Raw genomic sequence first — 24,435 nt, 5'->3', positions numbered from 1 at the left:
AAGGTTATGAATTCTGTTTGAGTCAAGCAACCCTGAGTTAGAGAGAAAAACTATTTTGACTCCAGAAATGGTTAGGGGGTTATAAAACTTCAAATTCCACTAGGAATAAAGAAAGATCACTACTGCTTACACCACAAAAGAAGACCCTTTCTCTCAATTTAAAGCCCTTTCATCTTATGATTTCAGACCAAAGGCGTATTTGAAAAATATACCTGAATGCAAAAAGCTTAAAAGAGGACTGTCAGTGCATGGCCACTGATACCACTCCGGAGTCAGCCATATGTGTCGTGTTCTAGATTTTGAAAGTGTACTTGTGGGAAAGCACAACGGAGTGAAAATGATGCCTACACCACCATAAGCACATACACATGATGCCTCCACCACCATAAGCACACACACACAATGCCTCCACCACCATAAGCACACACACACACAATGCCTACACCACCATAAGCACACACACACAGAATGCCTACACCACCATAAGCACAGACACACAATGCCTACACCACCATAAGCACAGACACACAATGTCTACACCACCGTAAGCACACACACACAATGCCTACACCACCATAAGCACACACACAGAAAGACAAACAACTATTGCTTTTCAAGCAGGCTCTTTACTTTTCAAGTGAAGCCACTGCAATGAAAGTCCACTGTGGCACAACAGACTATGGTACCCTACTAGAAAACAGCATATTTCAATGTATTTTGACTTGGGGTGGCCCAGTGTGACAGCCAGCCCTATCACTCTTTCTCTCCATGGTTACGGCTTCCGTTAGAGCGCTCAGCTGGTGAACACATTAAAACACCTGGCTAGGAAGTTGTGCACACATGACAAGTGTTGTCAAGGGATATTTTATCAAAGTGTGGCTACGAGAAGACGCTTGGAGCATCTTCAAAGCCTCATCTGAATTCCACAGGATCGTAGTGTTTATCTCGTGTAACCGCTCTAGTTTTACACAGCCCATGCATCCCTTTACTTGGAAGCAAGCCAGGGACTTCTTCGGTAGGCAAGATGACTGCTGTTTTAGTCAAAGTGTTATAAAGTTTCCTAAAATGAGAAAAAATAAACTCTAATGAGAAATACCTGAGGTAAAAACTCTCTGGCCAGGTCCAGGGCCTTTCTGTAGGCAGCATCTCCCTCCTGGTTCTGTTCCAGAACGTGGCTGATTAAGCCCACTGCTTTAGCTTCTTGGCCATCGAGGACTCGCGCAGAGAATATGAGCTCCTTGGCCAGAGACATTCCAATGGCGCGTGGCAATCGCTGAGTTCCCCCTGAGGGGTGAAGGAGAGAGAAAAGGCAATGATTTGAGACCAATGATTAGTTTTAACACTCCAGTGTTTCGTATCTTCATTTATAAAAATAAACCAGGGCCAGAAGTTTATATGTTAAAATTAGTAGCTGGAAAACTACTTCGGAACAGGATCTAATTTCTTAATTCCCTTATAAAACTAATAACACCAAAAAAGGACGTGAGAACCTTACATCCTTATTAAGTGATTTTGGCACTGAGTATCACCTGCAACCTCTCTGACATACTCTGAGTCCAACCCACAGTCATCACCGCGTCAGTAACCATCAGGTGAACAGCAGTGGACAGGCAGTGCCAGCCAGAAAGTCCACTGATTAGAAAGGCAGAGTTCCCCAAGCTTGGCATTCTTCTTTCAGCTTAAATAAATCTTAACACATTGTGAGACATTCAACTCATTTTTTTTTTTAAAGAATCCTTTATGGTGAATACACTGTAAACAAATTTTAATTTAGAAATAAAACCAGACAATGACTCATGAAAACAGGCTTTGTCCTGGTGGTTGTTATTTTCTCAGTGCAAGTTCTGGTCATCTCTGTTAGCTCTTCTCTCGGAGACGCTCTCTCACATAAACATACCCCTTTACTAGTTGGTGAGAAAAATCCACTGTGTGTGGAGTCAGAAGCCATGCATTTAGTTATGACGTTGCCACTTACTACTTTAGGGACTTCAGGAGTTGATTAACTCTTCAACTCCAAGGGAACACACTGGGTATATTAGTATGATTTAGGGTAAACCTAGGTCAAAACAGTTCTGCAGCAAAAGATGCCTATTTTGCTGAAGATGGCCTAACTCACTAGATCCATCTAAGTATTCACTACAGTATCTTCCAGTGAGAGGACGGGATCTCATTAAACACAAAGCTGGGCAAAAGCAGGTAACAGAGGTCTAGCCTCAATGTCTACCAAGAAGAATATGACAACAGCTTCAACATCAGTGTTCACCTAAATCTCACCCTATCAACGGCTGTGCCAGGAGGCAGAGGAGCAGTGGACTGCCCCCTCACAGAGCAGGAAAAGCAAACTGACGCCCACCATCTACACAAGCTCACTCACTGGATTTCACTTGGCCTACAAAATTCAAAACTTTTCTTTCTGCATTAGTTAGCAACATTTAAAACTAGATGAGTGATTTTATCTAAAAAACCAACTTCCACCTGTATCAACTGCAGCTGTGCCTTTTAGATACAACATTTTTTCATGTGCCAGTGTCCACCACCCTCCATTACTGCAATGCTCCAGAAAGCATTACTCCAGTACTTTTCCTTTTTCCTTTAAAGGAAAGCAAAATCATTTCTTGTTCACATCTCTATGAAAAGTGGAAAAAAATTAAAGACCACAAGAAGGCACACGTTTAATAAGGTATGCCTCAGTTGGAAGAACAGAGCTTAAGATGCCATTATTAAGCAAGCCATATTAAGAATCATAACTAATATTTACAAAACAAGTAATATTTAGAAAAAGAAACCCTGAATGAATTGCAAAAGGACTCATATTTTCAATACAGATTGTTTTCAAACAAATACAATAATGCCACTGCAAAATGCAGTTATTACATGTTTAAGCTGCCCAAGCAGTTAGAGATGGTGAGTTTATACAGGTGTTTACTCGATACAGCAGAAAATATGTGCCTGAAGACAATGAAGCATTGACAAATTTAAATTTAACTTTCGACAATGATGTTGCTCAGTGTAGTAAAGATAGGTCTGAGAACTTATGGGATAAGCTGCATGGAAAAGACAAGCTATTTATGGTGCTTCCAATGGCAGCTGATTAGAACACAGATATAAATATAACTCAGATAACTATATTTACTCATGGAGCTGACAAGAATTTTGATGAGTCTGAAGAACTTAACGAATAGATATTATTCATGATAAGCATATTAGGAAATGGTCTTTTTCTTGTTCTATGAAAAGTTTAATGTAGACTGGTCAAAATTAACAAATGTGACCCACATTGTTAATGTCACACTTTTTATCCAACGTAAACAACATTTTCCAAGTCCCTGAAGCTCACACTCGTTCATCATATTGTTCCATTTATAGTACGACTCTGAGGTATGAGGATTTTTGCAGAAACTTAACAAAGTAACAGTCATGTAGGTGGTAACTAACACTATGAAAAAGACCCAGTCCCTTAAGCTGAGGTGCAGACAGCTGGACACTTTGTTTCATAAGCTGGATGCACAACACAACAGCTGGCTGGCGGGCCTGCCATGGAGGCTAGAGGTATGGTGCAGAAGAGAGCTGCCTTTCTGACTCGCTGAAACCAGTGCACCACAGGAACCAGGGGAAAACCCTCAGCGCGGCTCACCCACTAACGCTGCATCCAGGACTTGACCTTTTTGGATGACATCACAAATACTGACAAATTCAGTATTTGTCTTTTTGTGATTCAGCTGTTCACTTAGCATAATGTCCTCAAGATTCACCTCTGTGGTAGCATGTGTCAGAAATCCATTCCTTTTTAAGGCTGAATAACATTCCTTTGTACGTATACACCACACCGTGCTTACCCATTCATCCCTGGGTTGCTTTACCTTTTGGCTATGGTGAATAATGCTGCTATGAACACTGATATACAAATACCTCTTCAAGACCCTGCTTTCAATTCTGCTTTCAATATACACAGACTGGGACTGCTGGATCATACAGTAATTCTAGTTTAATGTTTTGAGAAATCACCATAATGTTCTCCATGGTCACCAAACCATTTTACATTCCTACCAACAGAGAACAAGAATTCCCATTTCTCTACACCCTCACCAACACTTACTATTTTTTTTTTTTAATAGTAGCCATCCTAATGGGTGCGCAGTAGCATTTTGAAACCCGCCCAATAGTCCCATAGACAGTTCTTTTGGGATAAACACAGAAATTGACCCTTCTGCTGTTAAAGCTTGAAACTTGCATCTGTTCTGAGTTTCTTCCCCAGAGAAGGACCTTCGGGCCTTTCAAAGAAAAGTATCAAAGAACCAAAACTCCACAGATCACCACACCAGACGACTCCTTGCCCCTCCCTAGTTCTTGTTTTCTTCCACATTGTCACATTTCTTCCCTGCTATATAAACCCCTAGTTTTAGTGGGTTAGGGAGATGAATTTGAGGCTGAGCTTCCATCTCAGCAGCAGCAGCCAATTAAAACCTTCTTCCTTGGCAGTACTTGTCGTGACAGTGACGGGCTTTCTGTGCGGTGAGCAGGAGGACCTAGACCAAACCCCTGGTGTTTTGGTAACAATTTCGCTGTGAGTAGTGATGCTTTTCCCTAATGACTAGTGACAAACAGCAAGTTTTCATGTGCTTATTGGTTATCCATATATCGTCTTTGGAGAAATGTCTATTTAAAGTTCTTTGCCTATTTTTAATTTGCGTCTTGAGTTGTTTCATTTGTTGAGTTATAGGAGTTCTTTATACATTCTGGATATTAATCCTTTATCAGATACAGACTTGCAAATATTTTCTCCCATCCCATGGGTTGCCTTTTCACTCTGTTGATAGTGTCTGATGCATAAAAGTCTTTTAATTTTGGTCCAATTTACCTCTTTTTTCTCTTGTTGCCTGTGTTATCAGTGTCATATCCAAGAAATGACTGCCAAATCCAATGTTATAAAGCTTTTTCTTTATGCTTTCTTCTAAGAGTTGTATACTTTTAGTTCTTATGCTACGGTCTTTGATCAGTTTTGTGTTAATTTTTGCATAGGGTATAAAGTATTCCCAACACTACTTCTTGAAAGGGACATTCTTAAATGATTACACAAATACATGATTTCATTCACTCATTCCCAATGAAATTTTAACTTTTAGAACATTTGTTTGGCAAGAAATTATCTCAGTTTGCAGAAATCTAAGACTGATGGCCTGAATTATATATATTTTTACATGTGGGGAACTGAAAGTAAACTGTCCCCTCCACTCCTCAGGCATACAAAATTCATGATTTCAAATTTTATAAAAATGATATAATCTGTTCAGTTTGCCTTTCTCAATTACTAATGCTACCATGAGCAAAGAACTTTACAAATGGAAGTTACAATGCAATACTGGACAACTAAACATGATTGATATGGAATCTAAGATTTTTACAAATATCTCAGGAATAGTTACCCCAAATGGCAAAACATTTTATGCCAACATTCTTTTCTAGCTTGAAAGTACTTACATTTACCAACAGGCATTTTCTATAGTTAAATTAAATGAAACTCAGTACTCTTGCTGGTTAAGGAAGTCAAACAGTGCAGAAAAACATCCCAATCCAAAAGACGAGATGTGCCACTGAAATCTTGGTGCAATTATAGCTCACTGTAGCATCCACCTCCTAGGCTCAAATGATGCTCCTGCCTCAGCCTCCCTAGTTAGCAGCCATGCCTGGCATCAGACTGTAAGCTCCAAATGTAAAGAAGAGAAGTAGAAAAAAAATTACTTCAATTCACCTTTTCTTAATTCTGAATATCAAATTCCAATATTAACTCAGAGTTAGGTAAAAGTGAAGACAGTGTATCCTATTTCTGTCAGTTGATTGTTTACACCAGGCTTGCTTCATTAGATTAGATCATATAATCTGCTAGTTCCCTTAGGCATTTGAATTTACGATTCCTAAAGAGTCTTGGTAACTGATGAAATTAAGCAGTGGAATTAAAAAATAGGATTGCCCTTGGTGAAATTATAATTGTTTCAGTCTGACAAGCAGCCCTAATGCATTCAAGGTGACAGAGGTCTACAAAACTATTCAAACTCACACTGTCCATCCCAACAGCTTCCAACACAGAGCCCTGACTCCTGGTCAGGATCTGCTCTGAGGCTCCCTGGGCCAGAGCCATATACTCAGGGTTACGATATCAGCAAGTAACACATTCCCAGGACACTCCTGCAGGTACTCCATGGTACTACTGGGTATGAGAAGAAATGTGAAGCTAAGCTGAGAATTCCAGGATAGCTCACAAGGCTTCCACTAAAAACAAAGATCTCACAGCGACCACAGTTAATAATAGTATGTAGTGTATGACTTTGAATGTTCTCACCACACAAAAAAAGATAAGTTGGTGAAGTAGTGGATATGTTACTTAGCTTGACTGACTCTTTCTACAATGCTTACATAGATCAATATACCATGGCCAGGCATGGTGGTGGCTCACACCTGTAATCACAGCACTTTGGGAGGCTGGGGCAGGGGGATAGCTTGAGCCCAGGAGTTTGAGACCAGCCAGGCCAACATAGCAAGACTCCGTCTCTACCACACACAGAGATACAAAATCAGCCAGGCATCGCATGCTAACCACAGAGGCTGAAGCAGGAGGATCATCTGAGCCTAGGAAGTGATGCTACAGTGAGCTATGATTGTGTGCTGCAGTCCGGCCTGGGTGACAGAGCGAGATCTGTCTCCAAAAATATAAAAACAAAAACAAAATTACCACATTGTACCCATAAATATACAATTATTTGTCAGTTAAAAATAAATGTTAAAAAACAAGTGCCTCAAACCTTGAGGGGTAGTAAATTTATAGCACCTTTCCTTCCACAGAAAAGCAAGTATAATATTTCTGTCATTTCAACACTCCACTAGCCAAAGGTACTATGTGAAGTTACGTGTACCTACATGACAATATGTCCAGATCAGCAAGCAGAAACTGAGTTCCAAAGCTGCATTACTATGCTATGAAGAAAGAAAGTGCCTTGGCCACTGCCCTTCCCTGTCTAATGTGTGAATGCTTAGAAAACACAAGGGGATTTCTAAGGCTTTTGCCTTGGCTGTGTCAACGTGGAGGTTCTGATTCAGTGGGTATGAGGTGAACCCAAGGTTCTGCATTTCTAATAGGCTCCAACATTCCTCTGAAGAGTTAGCAGAATCTACTAACCCACTGCTCTAAAACAGGAGGTGGAGAGATAATTCTCTTAAATTACAGCAACACAATTTACATAACCAAATAAGCAATTGCAATCATCACCTCATATGCTGTCTACTTGTTGTTTGGGACCATTTTAGAATTTCTCCTTTAAAACTAATTTCACAGATGACAACCCGTTTGTTGTCATCTCACTGTCAATGTTCACTCATTGAAGCATCACTACGGAGGGACCCTGTTTTGGTACATGGATATATCCACGAACAAAACAAAGCCCCTGGCCCCTGGCATTCAGCACTGTCATGGGAAGCCCTGCAATAAAGAAAGAAATACACACAGAGTAAGAAAGCAGGGGGAGACAGTGGGGATGGGCACAGTTAAGACAGGATGGCCAGGGAAGGGCTCTGAGCAGGTGACACTGCAACTGAGCAGGAGGAAGCAAGGATTCCCACACAGGTCTGAGGAATGCATCTCCAGGAGGAACATGTAGGGCACAGGTCTTGTGGGAATTGCATCTGATTCACTTGTGGAGCACAAGGAGGTCCCGTGTGGCTGAAGTACACAGCACGGGCAGATCCTGTGGGTTCCATGGGCTCCAAAGGACCTGGGGTTTACTCTGAGGGGGACAAGAAGCCACTGGGCATCTGAGAGCATCTTCTGAGAAACAGTGGTAAAGGACTGCCATTCTTCAATGAAGATTTGAGCTTGTCCTCCTAAGTAAAAAACAGAGAGAGGGCCTCTGAAAGAAATCTGGGAATAAAGCATTGCAATGGGAATGCACATGCCATAAACGATGTGTATATTCAGGGAGATAAAGGAAGACAAAGGTTTTTCGAGGAAAAAATGAAGATTATATAACCGTTTCAAAATAATTATCCTTGGCTACAAAGATCAATAACAAGTGATGCCAACCTGAGGTTGGACAGGCAACTTCAATCTCTATCCATCTATTGATTTCAGGAGGCTTACAATACATTTCCTTTTCATTTGGGTAGCCAGAGTCAATGTCTATGGCTTACTCTCCAAAAAGATGAATGATACAGTAATAAAGCTACTAGTTTTCTCTTTAAAAAGTCAGATGAAACAGAATGGGAGTTTATCCGTTTTACTTTTTGCAAATAAAGCTTACTTAAGTTCAATAAATAATTTATTGATTGAGTAACCTAACAAACGTCAGGCACTGTCCTAGGTGCTGAACCCACAGTGCTGAGGAAGACAGACCATCCTTTACCATTCTGCAGAAGGGGAGCAAAGACAAATGGCAAGAAGCAATGGGCCAGAGAGAAGAGACTGTGAGGAGTGTTACACAGAGAATTTCAGGCAGGGAAAAGAGTTCTCAGACAGTGCGCTAGATGACTAATTTAGATGGGGTGGCTGGAGAAGGCCTGCTTGATAAAGGGGAGGCCAATGTCTGAATGATAACCAGACATCCAAATGAAGATCAGGAAGAACACTCAGTGATGAGCTCAGCTGGTACAAAGACGCAAAGGTGAGGCAGAGTATGGCCCATCGAAGAGGAAGGAGACCACTGTGGCTCAGAAGAAAGGATGTGAGGAGTAGCAGGACAGGAGCTTGGGTAGGCGGAATAGAAGTTTACATTGCACCCTAGGCAAAGTGACACAAAGGCACTGGAGGGTTTTGATAAGCAAGTGACATAATTTGATCTGCACTTTAAAAAGATCATGTGTAAGATTAGGGGAGAAGAGATGATAGGCACAAAATTAGAGAAGGGTGCCCAGAAGGCAGCTACTGCTGTCACCTAAGTATAACAGGATGGCAGCTTGGACTGAGATAGGGCAATGTAAGGAGAGAGATGTGGAGGATTTGGAATAAGCTTTGTCTGAAATGCTAGTTAAATGGATGCTGGGAGAAAGGAAAGTCAATCTAATGGCTAGATTTCTAGCCTGAGTGTGTGTGTGTCCCATATTATGAATGCTGACAAGAATGGAGGCGCGGGGGAAGCTGTGCTCTGGCCATGGTAGTATAAGGTATCTTTTACACATAAGAGTGGAGCAGTCATGTGTGAGACTAGACACAGAGAATAAGGTTTACCAATGATTAGCATCATACAGGTGGCATTCAAAGCCAGGGTCCTGAATAAGATCACTTAGGGACCGTGTTTAGACAAATGTCAGCAAACCTGGACAGGTGCTCACTGAGGCTCATCAGCTGCCCAGCTGCAGCCAACCATGTTTTATAAACCACCTGTTCTACCACTGTTCACCCTACCTTTCCTTCAGTAAAGTTATGTCTGCAGGGGTCTTCTAGGAAAGATATTCTTCACTGAAATAAAGACATTCAGGAATACACAGGTCTTCTTCCAGGATGCTGCCACCTCTACATGTGACACTTGGAGCTATGGCAGCCATCTTGTGACCATGATGGAAGGAGGCAAGGGCAAATTCTCCAAACTGAAGAAGGCACAGCAGAAAGACAGCACAAGGCTGCTGAACTTATCAATCCTGAAGACGCCTTACTTCGTGACTGCTTGTGATGCTACAGGGTATTTTCTTATTGTTTAAGCCAGCTGAAATAGGGTTTCCTGTAATGTGTACCAAGAACATCAGGAAGTACGGGGGATAGAGGAAAGAGATTTGAACGTGCATTTCAGAAAGTGGAAAAGCAAACACACCAGGGAAGTATGGCAGTGTTGCTGGGCAAAATTAACTACACATTTGAGACGTGTGATCAGGAGATGAGTTAGCATGATTATCTTTTCCATCCCCAGCAATTTCTAGCTACTTGGTGATGGGGGTTGGGGGGATGGGAGTGGGGCCTGAACTTGGCCAGGTAAGTACAAGAAGAGAGGAGACAGCTAAGTAATAGCAATTGTTGACATTACTGAGCAGATACTACATAATAACACTATGTAAATCCTCCCAAGTACTCCAAGAGTATTCACTCATTTAATCCTTACAATTGCCCTATGAGGTTAGTGGGAAGGCAGCTAAGGTCATTTGTAAGAAAGTGATTATCACAAAGAACCATGAAATCTAGGCTGTGTGAGGAGAGAAGAGAGGAAAAGAGGGAAATGACTGAGAGTGAAAGTGTCCCCAGACCTGAGGACTTAGTGAGGTCTCAGCAGAACTGGAGGGTGAGGATGCTGCAGAGTGAGAGGCAGGTAAATCGGGATTCAGAACAGAGCAGGTGTGCGTAACTGGAGGTCGTGGGGCGACTGGGCTGAATGGGAAGGAAGAAGAGATCCCTGCAGGTGCAGTCACAGACTGCTAAAATTCAGTTCACGGACAGTATGAGACAAGGTACAGATAATGCTCATCATGGTTTCTGGAATAAATTTTCTGTGTTTTAAAAGCCACTGAAAAGCAAATATTTGAATACTGAGAACCCCTCCATTTTTAAATGGGAAAAATAGTAATTTATTCTTAGCCCACCCAAAAGCTCCAACCAATTTCCCCACAAATCGATAAAATGGCAGGAAAAAAAAAAAAAAAGAAAACGTAAACTGCTATGTAACAGTCCACCACAATTTCTACATAATATTTAGCATTTTAAACACCAATTACCTCCTTATTGAAGTCTTAATGAATTATTTAGGGGATACGTGTATGCGCAGAAAATGAATCTATCAGCTATGGATTATGTTTCCTCCTATGTGGCATTAAACAGATAATATGATGAAAATAAATAAGCTATGTTATAGGTAAATGATGAATGCCAATAATGCTTAGCAAAATTAACAAAGAATTTCAAAACTGTGTACTTATCAAATGAAAAGTCTGGTGGTACAGGAGGGAGAGAGAGAGGTAAGAGTCACTGCTGCTCCCTGGTGACGCGGTAAAGTTGTGTGCCAGGGCAGGAGTAAGAACTGTTCACACTCAAATCAATCTTTTGTTGGTACTCAAGATCCTGGGAGTGGATGGCTTTGACTCGCTGTCTGAAGCCACAGACAAAACAAGAGGATGAAAACACTCAAAATGGATATTTTTGTTTCTTTTGCTTGTGATCTGTAAATAATATAAAAACGAGTTTCTAGTTTATAAGTGGTTGATTCTTTTCATTTATTCACTAGTTTTCAAAATTACAAGGTGGTTCCCCAGTATCCTCTAATGCTCAACAGTAAGTTTTTAATCTTTGGAAATCATAATTAACTTATAGATTTTAACCTATTTGATGTATGACAACCCAGTGCAGTTAAGATCTTTATTGATGCTCAAACTACCCCATCGTTGACCAGTGAGGACTTACTAGATTGGCTCTGAAGTCCTTTTGACATGACCAAAATAGTCATTGATAACTTTTTGTTATCTGGTATCACAAAACGTTCCAAGCTCATCTTGTACCTTTCCTCTTCAGACCTTGATTCCTTTTGATGGAGCTACATTTTTAAATGTAATGCTTTTGCTCATATCATGATCGAGTTTATTGACAATAGCAATGATTTCATATGGTATGCTCTGAATTCTTTTCAAGATTTTGTTTTGAGGTTCAAAGCTTTCTTTTCTAACAAATGACAAGCACTGAGGATGAGTATTACCAAGTGAGTATGGGGAATGAGTTTTTTGCTAGTCAGTACTTCACTACATGATGCTACTGGATCACCAACCTTTTCAGTGTCCACTTTATACTAATTTTATTGCTTTAACCACTTTCTTGAAAGCTTGGAAGTCAGCAACAAAATTTTGGGGTCAGTTTTTTCAGGGTTGCATAAAGATCACAAATGACCACTGTTAGAAACCAGGTTCCCTCAATGTTTCTCATTTGCTGTCCTCAGGCTGCATCTTCTGTCCTTCAGATTATCTCATGGTCCAAAAAGGCAGGTCTCCAAACCAAATAGCAGGAAGGGAAAAGGGGGAATGGGAAAGAGGTCTCCATTTTCAAAGCCACTGACTAAGTACCAGACAACAGTATCTGTTTGCATCTCACTGGCTAGAACTTGGCCATGTGTAGCTGGAGGAGGCTGGGAAACGTAGTTTCCTTGCTGAGTGTTTTACCACTAAGGGAAAATGAAAATGGGTAGGCAATTAGCAGGCACTACCACAAGTGGCAAAACTGTTTTCATCATGTAACAAAATGTCTTCATGTTTAGGTATCACTTGGATAGAATAAAGATATACCTGAAATGTAGTATTACTGTTTATAATTTTTCCATCATTTCATCTTTTTGAGAAGACATCAAGAATTTTTCTCCCTAGGTAATAATCTCCTGAGATTATACTACTTAAAACACAACTTACTTTGAAGTAGCAACCTGTATTAGCAGAGGCTTAAAGCACAGCAAGCTTTTGCTAGACAAGGCAAGAAGTAAAATGTTTAAAATATCTGGTTATCTCCTGTATTCCCTGCTGCCTCTTGGGAGCAATGAGAACCTTCAATGGCACAGGGAGATGTTGGCGGCAACCTGAGGCTACCGTCCCCTTTCCTCCAAGCCCAAAAGACCTAAACTCAAAGTACAGAATAATGTAAAATATAGATGTTCTTCCCCTTTTATATTTACATGTGTTAAGATAATCTAAAGCAAGCTTTATTTGACATTTCACAATCAATTGCAATGTAATGTGTAAAGAACTGACCATACTTTATGACTTTGGATTATGAAGTATGTTTCAGTAACATTTAATGGTGGAAAATCCAAGCTTTTTGTTCTGTTTTTTTTTAGCCTTCATCTTTTCCTTTCTCAAAACGGCACAAAGAAAGAAGTCATACCAATAAAGGGGGATGCGCATAACTAATCTTCCAAGTTAAAAGTTATGTGGATACCGAATTAAGGGCATTTACAGATATGATTAGAAGTGATCTCTGACTTCTGGAAGTAAATACCACTTTTGAATTACTTATAAATCTTCTCTCATAAATAGAAAGCCCCACTTCAGGTTGTTTTTTCCTTGAACCATGGGAGGAAACACTGCAGTACAATGCTAGCTTTGGATTACAAAGCCCACTGCAAACTGATTCCTGCGGAACTCTGTGTCAGACAGCTTAGGCAAGAGCTTTCTCCATACATCAGGGCTTGATGCTTACAAAATTGACTTCCTCTCACTTTACAAGGAAAGCATCAGGGTGAAAGAGGAGTGAGCTATGTGAAAAAACCTGGCATGTTTACTAGTCTTAGACTGTGTCACAATCATACAAAAACCATAAAAATATTTATCCTTCCATTTGTGACCAATGTTTAAAGTGTTGTAATGCTTCCTATTCCTTGAGGCCTGTTGTAAAGCAATGAAAACACACACACACACACGTACACACAAGACAGAGGGATATGTAAGGAGAAAAACCTAGCTGGCTCAACCCCAGCAGAACCTGCCTGAAGTATGTTCGTTTGAGTTCTTTGTGGATTATGGTAGAGAAGTCTTCAGCAATCAGGACTGGGATGGGGAAGGAAAGCTGGACATCAAAAATGTTTTTCCAGAGCAAATTAAGCAAACCGGCCACAATTAAACACTTTTGTGATACAGCTTTCGTTAATATTTATCATAGAAAGTTTTTTCAACTCTTATGCCACATGCTGTTAGAGAAACAGACACACCAAAGTCTTCATCATTAAAAACAAAATTATGCTTAGTTTTCCGTGTTTACATGCACCTTTCAAGACAAGTATTTGCTGATACACTGTGGTATCTTTTAAAAAACTGTTTTGAAGGATGTATTGTTACCTACCAGACGAACACAAAATCTTGCTTTCAAAGACTGCCATGGTGTGCATTCCTTTTGGAAAGCTCAACACATGAAAAACACACCACACTTGCCAACTACAGTCAGAAGGGAAGGAAGTGACACCCTGACATCAACTGTTTTTCTTGCCTTTCTGAATTAACTGTAATGACTGTAACAATAAAGAGTGAACACTCCATTTCATAAAAACTGAACTTTCATGTTTTCATTAAAGGAGGGTTCTAATAAAAGACTTAAGATGTAAGTGGGAAATCCCTACCCTCTGTATGTCAGAAACACAAAACATCTGGCTAAGTTTACCAGGTGTTATCAGATAGTAAAATATCAGGAATAAAAGAAATAATATGTAAAAATATTTCATGTTACCTAGAAATGACCAAATGATGGAGTGGACATGAACACAAGAATGTTTCTGATATTATTTATCAAAAGTAGCGTGCATGATGAAAATGTAAAGATTCTGGGCATAGCAACACCATTATTAACGGATAAATAACTACCACTTATTGAGAACTTATTAGGTACTATGTAATATGTAATGGAATACATTATTCTTACAATGTTTGACAGAATCCTATGAGGCCACTATCATAATTATCTTCATCTGACAAATCTGAAAACTGAAGGCTCAGAGCGGTAAGGTGGCACCTGATCCATGTGCACTAGTAAATTGGTGGTGGATTAGCTATGTCTCACTCTGCAGGTCACTTGCTTTTTCTAACAGTCAGCTACCTACCACTAACAGAGACCAGAAACCTGAGACCCACAGCTCCTTAGCCATCTTTGACAGGGCTAAGCCACTGTGAGACTTAATCAGCATAAGAATATAACTGGGTAATTAGAACGAAAGGAAAAATGAATTATTACCTATCTCATCTGTTATCAGAGGCCGTGACAACAGCAGAAAGCTTCAAAACAAAATCACACAGCAGTCGGCTCCGGCTGGGCAAGTGTTACTGGAGAGAAATGAATTACACAGCAAGGCCCATGCGATGGAAGGGTGCGCAACACTCTGCCTCCTCGCTCTCTGCTCTCTGTGCTGGCACACCTCAATCTTATCTTACGGTTTTTTTAGGGCTAGCACTACGGGAAAAACCTGAGACATGAAAGATGTGGTACTGACCACGAGGCACAGAACCTGTGCAGAGGGGCCCGAGCCGATGTGTCACGTGTCCCACCCTGCACTTTCTGGGGTCTCCTGCTGAAGATCAGCCCGGGTGGAGCGGCCATTTTTTTTTTTTTTTTGCTTTGTAACCTTTAACAGAAAATGAGCAGCAAAATGAGCAAATTAAAACAAGAAGGATATCTGATTATAACTAAAGCTATAAAGGTGAACTAGATAGCTTTACTCTTCATTGGGAAAATCACCAAACACTCCGTAAAAGGAGAGTATTAGAAGATTTTGTTATTTAAAGAATTAGTCAACAACTGTTTCATATTAAGAAAGTGGAATGAGCCATTCTTAGCAGAGCAAAGAAACTCTAACTTACTGGAAACAAACTGTATTTGTAAAACACATCCAACATCTAGTCAGCTTTTCAAAACTCTAAGACATATCTCAAGAAAAACAATAACAAAAAAATGATCTTTCCCTTCCATCCCAAACAAAAGTAAAAACAAGGCATAAAATCTCTATCTAAACCAGCAAGAAAAACTACCCACAACATATAAAATGAATGTATTCACTGACACCTATTGCTTTTTTAGGTTCAGTTGGCTAATTTATAAAAATCATCCAATTATTTGTACAATGTTCACTGTGTAGTATTAATAGAGTATCCATTAAAATCACATTGGCCAAAGTTGTCATAATAAAGTGTTGGGGGATAACTTCACAACGCTGGCCACCTGTAGACTTCCTAGTTACTGAATTTGCACATAAACTTAATGTAGTCAGTTATATTAAACTGAATATAAACTTAAGCTACAAGTTTAATAAAAATGTTTTACCATATCTTTTAGTTTTCGTATTTCAAACCATTTTAAGGCATGGCTAGAGGTAAGATATATTTGAAACTCATATAAATGTTGACACTTTTTCCTTCCCATCCACATCTCCCAACTAGCTTCCTACAGGCACTGTTAAGTATGCTGGTAAGGAATAGGTCAGTGACTTCCTCTCACTCAGCTTACCGGTGTCCTGAGGGTTCTAAACCCACAATGGCAGGTTCCAGAGGGGGCAATCTGTGTCCTGTACCCTCTTCCAGGAGAATGTACGAAGGGGAGTTCTAGACATGACAAGTATGAATTACTGCTCTCCCAGCAAGAACCATCAAAGTCCTGTCACTGCACAAAACATGGCTTATGGGAACAACGGATTTACCAAGGTGCACCTCTGAAAATGATCTGAGATGCAGAGACTAAAAGTAAGCCATACTGTATTGTAAATGAAAAATTCTTTAAACGCTGAAAATAAAATATGCATTGATTACAAATTTAAAATGTATACTGCGGATTTTTCTATTTAGCTAGCTCACAACTAATTCCTAGACACCCTCTTTGAACTCAATCAAAGCAACAACAATTAGTTGAATAACCAGTGAGTGAAAGGATGAGAGGTGGGCAGGAAAAGAGCAATGAGAGAGGAAGTGACACACTTGCACCGCACGAGTGTGAAGAGCAGGGCTGGGAGCACACATGAGAGATTTCAAGTGTGGGCCCAGCAGGTGGGAACTGGAACCACGGCCCACCCCAGGAGCCCTATGGAGAAGCATGGTCCACCCCAGGCACAGAGTTGGCAAACGGGCAGAACTGTGAAAACTATAAGACTATCATACCCTCGTCCCATGGGAAGACAAAGGGGTGTGACGGCAGCCAATGAAAACTTTAAAAATCAGAACACTTTTTGAGAAACAAGGCCCCTGCTTCTCAGTAGGCAGTCCCAGAGAAGACAGCCATTTTGGTTGTTATTGGATAAGAGGAAAGCTGGAGAAAGAAGAAAAATATCAAAATCACCTAATCACTAATCACCCCTAAAAATTAAGCAAGGGTTTAGTAAAAAGTAAGGCAAAAGTGAAAATAAATGAAACAAGATCAGTGGGACCAAGATGACTGAGTGGGAAGTGCCTGAGCGAGAAGTCTATGAAGCACCAATGACTGGAGCTGACATCTGCTGAGAGCAGCAAACTGTTGCCAAGTAACTTACGGGCATTATCTCATTCAATCCTTCTACCTACCCTAGGATGTAGAGACTACCATCTTCCTCCACACAGATAAGAAAACGGAGGTCTAAGGTAGGGCCTGGAGCCAGGATGTGAGCCTGGGCAGCCTGCTTCAACCCTCTCCTCCCCTGTGTGCTAGAGGGAGTGCACCTTTGACCCCTGCACTGTCCCCAAAAACACATGTGAACACTCATGGACTGTGCCCATCCTTCTTGTCTAAAGCTGGCAAGATGTGAGGGGGATGGGGACAGGAGCAGGGCCCATAAACACCAGAGACCTACTGTCCTAAAATACCAGACCCCTGTCCTGAGCTGGGAAACCATGTTGAGCAAAGGGTGTGTCTTACAGGAAACAGATATGAGCAGATTCAGTGGAGGGAGCCCTGGGAAGAGATATTCACAAAGCTGAATAATGGCCTCCTGTCCTGCTGGGTGATTCCTGCCTCCTCTGCTCCCATTCTCTCAGACAACGAGGAAATGCAAAAAAACAAAACAAAACAAAACAAAAAACAAACCACCATCACAACTCTGAGCCCTCAACCCGAATCAACCCGAAGCTCACCTGCTATGTAAAAGAAGAACAATACTGATAGAGGTTCATGCAAAAAACAAACACACAAACAAAAACCATGTGGAAGATTAACAAAAGACATGGCATAGTAAGTGGACAAGACAGGCCAGTCTCCCCACTCCTCAAAGCAAACCAAACCAAACAAGCACCCTACTGAGGACAGCAAAGGCACACACATGGCATCCTAAAGACACCATCTTTTATTTAAGAAAGCCTAGCTAATAACTGAAGAAAAGTTCCCAGAAGTGTTTACTATGAAATGATTTAGAGATGACATACAATCAATATATGAGACTCAAAGAGGCGATGGCAAATGAACATGCTGAAATGGAAAACAAGATTGCAGAGCAACTCAAAACACTGAGGACCAAAAAAACATAAATGCAGAACTAATAAATGAATTAGAAATAGCACGCTAGAAGGAGTAAGGCTACAGTCACAAACCATGCCAAAGGCAAAACACTTGTTTAAAGGGGGTATAGGCACACAATGAAGTTAGAAGTTAAGCAAATAAACATACGAGAATAGGCATAAAGGATAAATCCAAGAGTTAAGAATAGAAGACAAATCTTTGGCTGAAAAGTTACATGATGAGGATGGCAAAACAACAGGCTGGAAAGTGTGGTAGCCCCATCATGCCTAAGCAGCAGAGCCATGCCAGCAGCAGAGCCACGCCAGCAATGCCTTCCCAGACTTCTTATAAAAAGATACCCAAGGCCTTGTTAAGCCACAGTCAGCTGAGTCTTCTGTTACCTGCCTCCTCTCCCCAACAGTGCTTCAGCCTACTCACACTCAATTCCCCTCCATCCAGCCTCCTCCCACTGCTGCAACAGCTCAGCCACATTCTTCAGAGTGAAGCCTTTCCTCTTTCACTGCACATGGCTGGCAAACTCTCCTCCATACACTGCACCACCCTTTTAACCTTTTCTGAGTCTACATCTGGACAGAGCAACACTGCTGCAGAAACTCATCAACTTTAACTGATAGTGCTACTCTGCCAGAAGGTAAGTGGGGGCAGCTCTCACTCCCATAAAGGTGGTTCCCACAGCACCACTCCCCTTCCCTGCCTCGCCCCTCAGTCAGTCACACTCTTATGCAGATCATCTCTCCTGCCTCTCCCACCCCCACTGGTCCATTTTTCTCACTCTCACAGCTGCACACCTGCAGCACCTCAATTCCCAGCCTCTCCATCTCCTTGGATCCGATCTTGTTCTGCCCCTCCCTCCTCCCTGACACATGGGGTTCTGGCAGGAGGAATCTATTCTCTAGTTTAAAACAAATCCCATTGTGTCCTCGAGGGCTGAAATCCTTCAGTCACCAAACTGTTAGTATTCTCTCTGAATGAGTGACCAATAATACTAGCATTAGTGAAAGTTCCCAATGTTCTACGTCCTTGCCAATATTTACTACAGTCTTTACTTTTAGTCACTCTGTAGGTGCTCAGTATTGTCTTGTTGTGGTTTTCATTTGTATTTCCCTAAAGACTACTGATGGGCATCTTTTTATGTGCATATTTGCCATACTTACATTTTCTTCTGTGAAGTGTCTGCTCAAACCGCTTGACCATGTTTTAATTAAGTTGTTTTGTTTCTTACTATTGGGTTTAGAGAATTCTCTACAAATTTCGGATACAAGTCCTTTATCAAAAATATGATTTACAAATATCTTCTTCTATTCTGGAGCTAGTATTTCCATTCTCTTAACAGTGTCTTGACAAAAGACATTCTTAACTTCAGTAAGTCCAGTATTTCTATTTTTTTCTCATGTGGATCATGTTCTTGGTGTCTCATCTAGATTTCTAACCCGAAATGAGAAAGATACTTTTCCCTGAACTTTGTTCTAAGCACTTCCCTTTTTAAGTTTTATATTATAAGTCTGTGATCCATTTTTATCAATTTTTACATACTGTGAGAACTATGAAGTTTATTCTTTTGCATATGGACAATCAATAGTTTAAAAGCCTGTTCTTTCCTTGATGAACTGCTTTTGCACCAGGCTTTATTTTTCAATGTTCAACTCTGTATTATGTGTTATTTTTGTCTCTAAGGAGTCTACTAAAAACATCTCAAGATAAAGGCCCTAACTTTTTCCTAAAAATGCCTACAACTATTAGACATATAAGGAAGAGCCAGGTGCAGTGGCTCATGCCTGTAATCCCAGCACTTTGGGAGGCCGAGGCAGGTGGATCACAAGGTCAGGAGATCGAGACCATCCTGGCTAATATGGTGAAACCCCATCTCTACTAAAAATACAAAAAAAAAATTAGCCGGGTGTGGTGGTGGGCACCTGTAGTCCCAGCTACTCGGGAGGCTGAGGCAGGAGAATGGTGTGAACCCGGGAGGTGGAGCTTGCAGTGAGCCGAGATCGAGCCACTGCACTCTAGCCAAGGTGACAGAGTAAGACTCCGTCTCAAAAAAAAAAAAAAGAAAGAAATATAAGGAAAAAAAATAAGGGCATAAGTTCCTAACAATATTGGATTTTAAGAAAGCACATCCTAAAAGGAGTGATACAAAGGAAGCCTGTGGGAAGAGGGAGTGCCCCCAGGGGTGGCGGAAATGTGGCCTAGGTTACATCTATAAGCTCTGGAGTGGGACACAGAAATTTAAATAACTAGTAGGTAAATCTTAAGCTTATAATACCAGTTTTTGTCCTGTTTCATATCAAAATGCACTTATATATGTACAGTAAGTCCTCACATAACATTGTTGGTTCCTGGAAACTGAGACTTCAAGTGTAACAACATATAACAAAACCATTTCCCCTCACAACAACATTATAAAAGAACAAGGATGAACAAAAGGATGTGATTTCAGGAGCCGCTGGACATCATTTTGTTTAAAAGTTGCAGTTTCCAAGAACCAATGATGATGTTAAGGACTTACTGTTGCTATTAGCAGTAACATGCAGTGACACAATGGCATTTTTGACTCACGGTCGCTCACGGTCAACCCTGTGACACTGTGACTAGGCTTCTATGTTTGCACTGGATACCTCCATGTAAATTATGAAAAACAGAAATGAGTAAAGAATATGACATTTCTGGGCCAGGCACGGTGGCTTACACCTGTAATGCCAGCTCTTTGGGAGGCCAAGGTGGGCAAATCACTTGAGCCCAGGAGTTCGAGACGAGCCTGGGAAACATGGCACAACCCTGTCTCCACAAAAAATACAAAAATTAGCCAGGCCTGGTGATGCACACTTGTGATCCCAGCTACTTGGGAGGCTGAGGTGGAAGGATTACCTGAGCCTGGGAAGTCGAGGCTGCAGTGAGCCCTGATTACGCCACCACACTCTTGACTGGGCGACAGAGACCCTGTCTCAAAAAAAAAAAAAAAAAAAAAAGAACATGATATTTCTGAACACTGACCCAGAGTTCTGTAAGAGGAGTTTGGGGACTGGACCCACATGGCTCTGTGACACACCAAAAACCAGTATCTCACACATCATCTTGTAAAGCCCTCTTTTCCTATAACCTCACCCTTGTGGCTATTCTTTGAGCTGATAACACAAAAGTTGTTTGTTTGGTAGATTTTTTTTGGTAGCACTAACATAAAATCAGCAATATAAGAGATACTTTGAAAGCATAATACTCAAATATCTTCCATACCTTTGCTCAGGATTATGAATATAACAGGTAAAAGTACACTTAAAGACCATGTTAAAAGGTATTCATGAACTACTGTTTGTGTTCATTTTAAACAAAAAGACTTTGCAATTTTTTAAAACATCATAGGTTCTGGACAGGTGCGGAGGCTTACATCTGTAACCCCAGCACTTTGGGAGGCTGAGGCGGGCGGATACGAGGTCAAGAGATCGAGACCATCCTGGCCAACATGGTGAAACCCCACCTCTACCACAAACACAAAAAAAATTAGCCGGGCGTGGTGGCGGGCGCCTGTAGTCCCAGCTACTCAGGAGGCTGAGGCAGGAGAATCGCCTGAATCCAGGAGGTGGAAGCTGCAGTGAGCCGAGATCGCGCCACTGCACTCCAGCCTGGTAACAGAGCGAGACTCCGTCTCAAAAACAAACAAAAAAAAAAGAAATCAGGGATTCCAGTTGTATTCTCCACTAAATGCTTCTTTTAGAAAGAAGAAGAAGAAAAGAAAAACTTAACAAATCGTCTCCAGGCAGGACAGAGGAGCTGTCAGGAACCTGGCCTCTACCTGCCGGGGCAGGCCTGGAGTCCAGGAGCTCTGAGACTGCACCTGCTGCCCAGCACATGACAGCCCTCCCAGTGCACACCCACCTCACCCATTCCTCACGACTCACCCATCCCAGCTTGCCATAGTGTGCAAGTTTTTCTCACTCCTCTGAAAAATTCTCTTCATACCACAGTCATACCAAAGCATTCTGTAAAGGGCCCTAAAGGCCACTGTATCGCTCAGCACACCCAGTGTCTGTTTATTACATGCTCTTGTTCTCAGCATGACCTGAGTGAGGATCGGTTACAGTCGAAGAACTTGCCCCTTGCCTTTTCCACACACAGAGACAGGTGAGTCTCTTATATTCCCAGAGAGCTGCCAGATGTGTGACCTATAAGCTTAAGCAGTATTTTTGCTAGTATATGATTCCAAATCACCACAGAGTATTTTTGGTCAGTGCTACATCTTTGCAGCAACTATGTAATCTGCATATCCATATTTTATTGCTCAGGCAACTAAAATCCTAAGAAAATGTTGAGGACATACTCATGATGTTTTCTTCTCTCTGGAGTATAGCACCCATCATTTAAAGCTCAGTAAATAGAATCTTTCAGTTTCCAATATTTGATGAATTACTGATGTCCTCCGTCTTTTGATGGCAGAGAGTCACCCTCAAGACAAGCCTCAGTCAGACTGTGGATGACCAAGTGTGAGTTCCCTGTTTCCTTCAACAGAGATACAGAATTCTGCTCTAGAGGACTTCTAGTATCACACATCAGCACATCCCCTGGGTGTTGTAAAGGCAAGTAAGTACTTGATAAAGAGAAGAAACCACTCGTGGGCGGAGTGGCAGCTTCCTGCAGCACATGGGGGAGCTGTGAGTCCACCGCACGCGGCTGCAGCAGAAGAGAAAGGGCTCCAGCCTGGGGGTCCAGACTAGGGGTTACCGAGGTGCCACAGAGATGCATTTTACCTTTGGGAATCTTATTTCTATCACCTCCTAGGTAAGGCAGACAGGATGGGCTTGCCAATATGAACATTCCGGGAGGTCACCACGTCCTCTCCTTGCCACTCCCCTCTAGGTGCAGCAGTAGTGCTCCAAGGCCCCACAACATTTGGGGTGCACTGACATGGTTGAGATGCTGGGCTCTTATCAAGACATGAAAATGAGCTCTTCTCTCCTAAGCTGAAACTGATCTTTCTCCAGTAAAGAAGTTTCACCTCCTCTCACAGGTCTTTCTATAACGCAGAGGCTGCCAAGGTGAAACTGATGCCTGTGCTGTGTTTTCAGAGTGTGAATACTCATAGGAGATTTACTCAGGATGGGTCTTTACTACTTACAAAGTAGCTGGATTTCTGAGAGGAGTCACTGGAGAATGGTAAATACAAGTCAATCACTGGCTGATCATGTATTCATTAGAAAAGCCAGAAGCTGTGGTTTCCACTGATAAAAGCTCCCAAAGAGCCTGTAAAAGAAAAAGGGAAAGGGAGCCAAATGTCGAGTGAATGCCAGGATAGAGTAAACTTTCCATTTACTCCTGCGGCTCCTGAGCATTCTCTATCATTCCCTCATAACCCCACAGCCCTCATCTATTCTAGCAACTCTTGGGATAAATTCTTACACTGGTCACGCACAGAATAATTCACGCTGCCCCTTTAAGTGCTGTGATTATGTAATTATAATGTGGCAAGGGGTTGATAAATATTTCCTGCATTCCAGTGCCTTCAAAGTCCGCTCTACTGTTAAACGGTTCAAGTGTGAGCTCCAGATGCTGCTGAGAAAAATCTATCAATCTATCGGTCAACCTTTTTATTTTTTTTAACCTCTTTTTACTTTTCAGGATTTTTTTTTGTTTTTTTTTTGAGACAGAGTCTTGCTCTGTCACCCCGTCTAGAGTGCGGTGGCACGATCTCGGCTCACTGCAACCTCCACCTCCCTGGTTCAAGCGATTCTCCTGCCTCAGCCTCCCATGTAGCTGGGACCACAGGCACCCACCACCACGTCCAGCGAATTTTTGTATTTTTTGTAGAGATGGGGTTTCACCACATTGGCCAGGATGGTCTAGATCTCCTGACCTCGTGATCCACCCGCCTGGCGTCCCAGAGTGTTGGGATTACAGGTGTGAGCCACTGCAGCCGGCCGATTTTTTTTTTTTTGAGGAAAAAAGCAGTAGGCATTTAAAAAGAAATCTTTTACATATGATCAAGGAAGAGCTACATGTTAGTACGTTGCCTTGGAAAAAAGCATAAAACAGCAGCAGGGGACACATATCTAATGCTTATTATGTGCCAGGCCCTGTCCTAAGAACTTTATCAACTTTCAATTTTCACATCAATTCTCTGAGGGGGTGCCATCACCCTCATTTTGCAGAACCCGCAAGAGGCTGTCACTGGCAGTGTGACCACATCCATCACTACACTACCTCTTCTGTCTCTCTGGACAACACAGACTGTGTGTGTGGCCATCTTCACTGACTCCCAGCCCCACCCAGCTAGAGTAGTATAAAGGGCAGGGTACACCTGGATTACCAGAGGGGCAAGATATTAGATATAGACAGCAAAAGAATACTTGAAGTGTAACACTACTAAGGTATCAGTGGATGTGGACATAATACCTATTTTGACTAAATTAGATTAAAAGCTATCATAAAAGCCTTAAGGCAAAGAAACAAAGCCAACAGCATTGACCCTTTGACATGGAGGTACCAAAACAATCTTCTAATTTTAACATTTTTACTACTGGACCATAATCACATATGATATAGCTGTA

The 24,435-nt window shown here is 41.5% G+C and overlaps 1 protein-coding gene across 1 annotated transcript in view; it reads right to left on the bottom strand.

Annotated features, from left to right (window-relative positions):
• The window catches only part of AUH (AU RNA binding protein/enoyl-CoA hydratase), a 143,329-nt gene that overhangs the window by 6,061 nt on the left and 112,833 nt on the right, over positions 1–24,435 (bottom strand). The window contains exon 8 of the mRNA XM_011948030.1: positions 1,097–1,284. Coding sequence (XP_011803420.1) covers positions 1,097–1,284 — 188 coding nt within the window. The remainder of the gene's footprint in view (positions 1–1,096; positions 1,285–24,435) is intronic.

The sequence above is a fragment of the Colobus angolensis genome, unplaced genomic scaffold, assembly GCF_000951035.1.
Source record: "Colobus angolensis palliatus isolate OR3802 unplaced genomic scaffold, Cang.pa_1.0 Scaffold272, whole genome shotgun sequence".
Lineage (NCBI taxonomy): Eukaryota > Metazoa > Chordata > Mammalia > Primates > Cercopithecidae > Colobus > Colobus angolensis.
This window is presented reverse-complemented; position numbering and strand designations above follow the sequence as displayed.